The sequence below is a fragment of the Staurois parvus genome, unplaced genomic scaffold (assembly GCF_062004578.1).
Source record: "Staurois parvus isolate SC_StPar_1 unplaced genomic scaffold, SC_StPar_1.0 ptg001446l, whole genome shotgun sequence".
Classification (NCBI taxonomy): Eukaryota; Metazoa; Chordata; class Amphibia; order Anura; family Ranidae; genus Staurois; species Staurois parvus.
This window is the reverse complement of record NW_028319242.1, coordinates 42,599-49,192: the sequence shown is the minus strand read 5'-3', so window position 1 is coordinate 49,192 and position 6,594 is coordinate 42,599. Positions and strand designations below refer to the sequence as shown.

The 6,594-nt window shown below is 48.0% G+C and overlaps 1 protein-coding gene across 1 annotated transcript; it reads right to left on the bottom strand.

Annotated features, from left to right (window-relative positions):
• Positions 1-391: 391 nt before the first annotated feature.
• LOC149435933 (E3 ubiquitin/ISG15 ligase TRIM25-like) lies at positions 392-2,710 on the bottom strand. Its single transcript, XM_089662242.1, has one exon. The coding sequence runs from the start codon at positions 2,708-2,710 to the stop codon at positions 986-988; it is 1,725 nt and encodes a 574-aa protein (XP_089518368.1). The 3' UTR covers positions 392-985.
• Positions 2,711-6,594: the final 3,884 nt, after the last annotated feature.

The following is a 6,594-nucleotide window of genomic DNA, read 5'->3' as shown; positions in this document are numbered from 1 at the left end:
TTAATTTTGACAGTAGAAAAATGCATTATTTTTTGTCAGTTATTTTTGACATCTAAAAATGATGTTTTATTTGTAATTTTAAACAAATTAGTTATTTTTTGTCAGTTGAAAAATGACAATTATTTTTGACTTTTTTACAACAAATTTTTCTACTGTCAAAAAAACCCTCATTTTTCAATTGCCATTTTTTGAACTTTCAAAAATAACTAATTGTTCTACTCTCAAATATAACTGTTGGTTTTCAAAAAAAAAATTTTAACTGACAAAAAAATCCTTTTTAAAATGTCAAAAATACCTAATTTTTCAATTATCATTTTTTTGCAAATGTCAAATTTTTTTGTCAATTTTCAACTGACAAAAAATAATTCTTATATTTCAATAGACAAAAAAAACCCTAATTTTTAATTGTCAAAAATAACTCATATTTTGCCTCTGTCAAAAAAGCTGTTATTTTTCAAGTGTCAAAAATAATTATCAACTGACAAAATATCTGTCATTTTTCACCTGTAAAAAATAACTCCTTTTTATCAACAAATATTAACTGTCATTTTTCAGCTGTCAATAAAACCATAATTCTTCAATTGCCATTTTTTGCCACTGTCAAATATAACTGTCATTTTTCAACTGTAAAAAATAACTCATTTTAAACTGAAAATATAACTGTCATTTTAAACTTCCAATAAACCTGTCATTCTTTAATTGTCATAAAACCCTCATTTTTTCAGCTGTCATTTTATTGCTACTGTCAAAAATAAGTGTGACAAGCATGCAGCAAGTGAAGGCGGAACACTCGGACCTCCTGCATGCTTGTTCCTGGTCAGTGACACACTAGGGAGTGAAGTGAGGTTTAGGATAAAGATAACGGCCCCGGAACCTGCAGCTTTCTCCACAAATCACTCCTGTTTCCTGCCCTTCCTCCTATTGGCTGAGTATTGCACCAATCACCAATCAGATCACCCCCTTGTGATGTCTCTGGGCGGATCTCTCACTTCTGGCTCCTCCCACATATCTTTATACAACCTCTTCCTACCCATACCCCGACATGGAGGGGCTGAGTGAAGGTGGTGGTGAAGGTGTGGAGGTGTCGGATCGGGTCACACAGATCATAGAAGGAGATCTGCCCGGCCTCATAATCCAGATCTATCCTGACTCTGGTACTGGAGACACCGCGGGGGAATGGGGTCCTATTACTGTCATGTATCACTGAGTACTGATTACTCCACAACCACCTCTCCAACCCCCAGGACTTCTTATTATATCCAATCCCTGACTGACCTCCTCTCCTGTCTATATTGGGGTAACACATCCCGACTCTCCAGTACTTTGCCCCCCCGACATCCACTTCCCAGTAATGTCTCCCGGAGGAGAAGCTCTGACTGCTCATCACCTGAGGATACTGGAACCTCTCTGGTGTTTCTGGCCGATTCTGATGTGATGATGATGAGGATGCAGTTTTCCCGTCATCTGATATATGTAGATCATTAGCAGCTGTCCTCACATCCAGTAATATGTCTGTAACCCCCGACACCCCCCATGTTTGCTGTACAGCCCCAATATTTGGTCCTCCAGTGGGGGAGGGTTGGGGGTCTGGCCTGGATGGTGGACCATTGATGGGACCTTTGCCCTTTGTAGTAGAATGTGGAGAGACATGTGTGCCTGTACATTTCTGTACATTGACCCCAGACATGATATCAGATAAACCCGTGTGTAATGTGTGTGAGATCCCCCCCACATCCCCATCCTCTCCATCATGGAGGAGGTTCTCATGTCTCTCTCTGTCCTCATCATCTCCATCCTCAGTATCACACAAGTCACCTATGTCTGATTTCTGTAGGACAGTCAGTGGATCCGTCATGTTACACAGCTCCTCAATGTCCCTCATCTTCCTGGACAGCTCCTCCTTCTTTATTTCCAGATCCCGGATATAATCCAACATGGGACGGGAGACCCGCTCTTCCCACCCGGAGATGTCCCTCAGGACTCTCTTCTCCAGGTCTTCCAGACGTCTCCTGAGGTCTCTGAACAGGGCAGTGACTCTCTTGGTTTCATCATCTGCTTTTCCTTGTACTTTCCTCCTGCGTTCCTGCAGACTCTGGACTCTTTTCTCCATCTCCTCTCTCTCTGTCATCAGTTTCTGCAGAACATTCCTCAGTTTCTTCTTCTTCATCTCAGAGGCCTCCTCCAGAGTCTCCACCTGGTGTCCCCGATGTTCTCCATCCAGCCTGCAGGACACACAGATACAGGTGGAGTCCTCGGTGCAGTAATACTCCAGGATCTTCTTATGGATGGAGCATTTCCTGTCCTTCAGGGAAGTGGTGGGGTCACATAGGACGTGTTCTGGTGACTTGCTGTGGACTCTCAGGTGGTTGTCACACAGAGAAGCTTCACACAGCAGACAGGATTTCACAGCCGGTACAGGAGTGTGAATACAGTGAGTACAGAAGACCCCGGACTCCTCCTGCTCTGGATGGGTAGACTGGAAGTTCTCCACTATGTTACGTAGTGTTGTGTTCCTCCTCAGTGCAGGACGTTCCTGGAACTCTTCTCTGCATTCAGGACAGGAATAACCTCTAGACCCCTCCTGTGTATCCAACACACGGCCAATACAGTCCCGGCAGAAGTTGTGTCCACATTTCAGGGTTACAGGATCTGTATAAATGTTCAGACAGACGGAACATTCCAGCTCCTTCCTCAGATCAGAAGACGCCATCGCTGAGAGCAGAAGACAGAATGACGGGGAAAGTCTCTGACACTACGTATCCAATGTGACCCGTTCTGTACCCTCCTACACGGGGCGAGGTGTACATTCCTACACAGGGAGAGGCTGGGACTGAGACACGTAGCTAGAAGAATTCTTCTACAGAAGGACACAGACATGTAATAAGTAGTGACGGGTCCAACACCCCCCTGTTCGGTTCGCGGTCAAACATTCCAACTTGACGAAAGTTCAACTGCAAACTTCGAACTCCATGCAAGTCTATGGGACTGGAACTTGTAAATGGAAAAGTGTCCATTCTGAAGGCTTTTATGCCAGTTATTGGCCCCAGAAGTGGTATGGGGACTCGGGGACGGCCCTGAGGGACAGGAATCAGTGGGGAAAAAAGTACCGTTTTTAAAGGGGCTGTCATTTTTCATTTCATGCCTGGGGGGTCCCCATAAACTCCCTGCAAAGTTGCACATCTGTACAATGTATAGGACCTGCTGCAGCACAACTGACATTTATACTAAAAAAAAGATGTGTGGGGTCCCCCCTAATCCATAACAGACCCTTTAGGTACTGTGGGAAGGTTAGGGGGGACCCCACAGTGAATTTTTTTTTTTAACTGTGTGGGATTCCCCCTAAAAGCCATACCAGGCCTTTTAGGCCTGGTAGGAATTCTAAGGGGAACAACACCCCCAAAAATAAGGGGAAAAGGTGTCAGGTCCCTCCTAACTTCCTACCAGACCCTTGATCCGAGCACAGACCTATCAGGCCAGGAAAGGGGGGGATGAATGAGCGGCCCTCCCCTCCCTTGGCCTTACCAGGACACATGCCCTCAGCATGGAGACAAGGGCCTCTTCCCCAAAACCCTGGTTGTGGGGGTCTGCGGGCAGGGGGCTCATTAGTATCAGGGTACCCTTTCAAATAAGGGGGGGCACCCTCATGCTGCCCCCTTGTGAATGAGTAAGGGGTACAAAATAAATAAAATTGGTCCTTGGGTGTTGGTGGGGCCCTAAACCAAACAAATAGTTGGAAGCCACCATAATCAGGACTGAGGAATAGGATAGGCAGCATAGGCAGTCTTCAAGGGATCCCAGATCCCTAACAAATGGGATCAGTTACATCAGCATCAGGGACAAGATAGTTGCTGTTGATCCAGGACTGATTCATGTTGATAAATGTCAGCTGGTCAGCGGAGTCTGTGGACAGACGCACTCTTTTATCCGTCACAAAACCTCCAGCAGCACTGAATGTCCGTTCGGAAAGCACGCTGGGTGCAGGACAGGTCAGTAGCTGGATGGCATATTGAGCAAGTTCTGGCCAGTGATCCATCCTCAAGACCCAGTAACCCAGTGGATGTTCAGCTGGAAAGGTCTCCAAGTCTGCTCTTGCCCCTAGATCATCCTGCACCATATGATGCAGACCCTGCCAATGGGTGCTTAAACCTAACATCCCTGGGCACTGAGGACTAAAGAACTGTTTGAAGTCATCGGTCAGCCGGCCACCTTCTCCACCGCTCTTCCTTTGGCAGAACGAAGCCCCAGAAACACGTTGTCCAGGAAATGGTGACCTCCCATTGTCTGGAAAGGTTCTACACAAATGTTTTTTCATGGCGTCCTCAAGATGTTTCATCCTCTGCTCCCTCTGTGAAGACTGGATGAGCTCTGCAACTTCACCCTTGTAACGTGGATCAAGAGGGGTTGCAAACCAGTACTGATCCCTCTCCTTGATACCACGAATCCTCGGGCCCTTATGCAGGCTTTGCAGAGTCAGTGAGCCCATGGGACATGTGGATGGGTGGGAAATGTAGATTGGCGGGACATGTGGATGGGTAGAACATGTGGATGCCTGGGACATGTGGATGGCTGTGACATGTGGACGGGTGGGACATGTGGATGGGTAGGACATGTGGATGGGCGGGACATGTGGATGGGTGGGACATGTGGACGGGTGGGACATGTGGATGGGTGGGACATGTAGATGGGCGGGACATGTGGATGGGTAGAACATTTGGATGCCTGGGACATGTGGATGGCTGTGACATGTGGACGGGTGGGACATGTGGATGGGTAGGACATGTGGATGGGCGGGACATGTGGATGGGCGGGACATATGGATGTGTGGGACATGTGGATGGGTGGGACAGTATTTTTTTCATGGTTCAGCAAAGGGGGTAGTGAAATGTTCCTGCTGAAATGATCAGGTGGTGTACTGCTATCAGATGGGGTGCAGGACCTGTGGCACCCATTGCTGTACCATCACTCCTCTCAGTGGAGGCTGTTGAGAAGACCGGATGTATTACAGAGGAGGTAGAGATCCCAGATGAGGACCAAGAAGAAGTCTGCACCGTTTTCGGATGTGGGCCTTTCAGGTGCTGTTACCAATGGGTTGCATGGCGACTCGTCATATGTCTGGTCCAGCATGTGGTGCCCAAGCGGCTGGTGTTTTGGCCACAGAGACTACAAATAGCAATGCTGCGATCTGCTGCACATGTGTTGGAATAAGCCCACACCAGAGAACTTGTGGACGTCTGCATGGAGTCAGCAGCGCCCCGCCACTGAGGAGCTCTGTCATGTGATGCCATCGGTTGGCTGTCCTTACGCCTGTCCCTGGAGGACATCCTGCCTCGTTGGAGTTCTGCCTCCTCCTCACTGTCCTCCTCTGTTCTCTCACCCAAGTACAGTCAGTGACCTCATCATCCCCATCCTCCTCATCACTGGACCCAACTTGGCAGTGTGCTGCGGCTGGGGGAACATGACTGCCGATTTCTTTTCCCTCACTGGCGCCCCCTCTCTCTAGGCTCACATCACTCCTTTCCTCATCCTGGGAACCAACATCGGAGCATTCAGATTGCTTCCCATCCTCCAGCAGCATGGGACTGACACCAGGATCACATGATTGAGGTGACTCCTCCATGCATGATGGTGGGGCTACGGAAGGAGCAGCTGTGGTGGACAAGGAGCCTGTGGAACAGGCTGCTTTGGCAGCTGCGGTGGAAGGCAAAATAGTATGATCCTGGGTGACAGAGGAAGAGGAGGATGAGGATGACTGAGTTATCCCCTCCCCCACCTCTTCTGCATGTTGTGGCTCAATAATACGGCCAGCACCAGAAACAAAGGACAAGCGTGCCCTGCCTGCAGAGGGTCCACCATGTCCACGACCACCACTGGTCACTGTGGACACAGAGGCTGCTTGCCCTCTCTTAGCTGCCTGTGAGAATCTGCCTCTCCTTCTTGGCCTTTCCGACATGATGGGGATTTTAGGGGATTCCCCCTTTATTTTCTGTGGGGGATGGGATTTTGGTGCTGGGGTGCAATATGTTGTGCTTGGCGCACTATAGACTGGGGGGGTTTATTGTTTTTACAGAAAATTGGGGTTCAGTAACTATGGATACTTTCATGTGTTTTGGCCGCGGCAGGAAAAAAATAAAATAAGATAAATCTAAAAAGATTAGGAAAGCCAAAAAAAGAATTGTGATGTAGAAGGAGGAACACCGGCAACAAAAAAGGGGAACACTAAAGATGCAGCAACAGAACCTGATACTGACAAAAAAAAATCACAAAGAGAAAAAATGGGAAGAGCAGTGATGCAGAAGCGTTGTAAAAACAACACACTGACACCACAACACTGACACCACGACACTGACACCATGACACTGACACCACGACACTGACTACACCCTCCTAATACACCACTAACTAACCTCACCTAGCTCACTAACACCCAATAAGCAGCCTTGTATGGTGTGGGGGCGTGGACTTGGCCGTGAGCGATGATTGGCCAGAGTCACCAGATCTTTGGCCAATCTTGGCTCTTCCTGTGAACTCAGCTGTCATTGGCCAAAGCACCTGACCTGTGAGCACTGCATTGTGGGACACGGGGGGAGCAGCCCA

Excerpts from the sequence above, each read along its gene's own strand:
- LOC149435933 (XM_089662242.1), bottom strand. The coding sequence starts at position 2,710 with ATGGCGTCTTCTGATCTGAGGAAGGAGCTGGAATGTTCCGTCTGTCTG.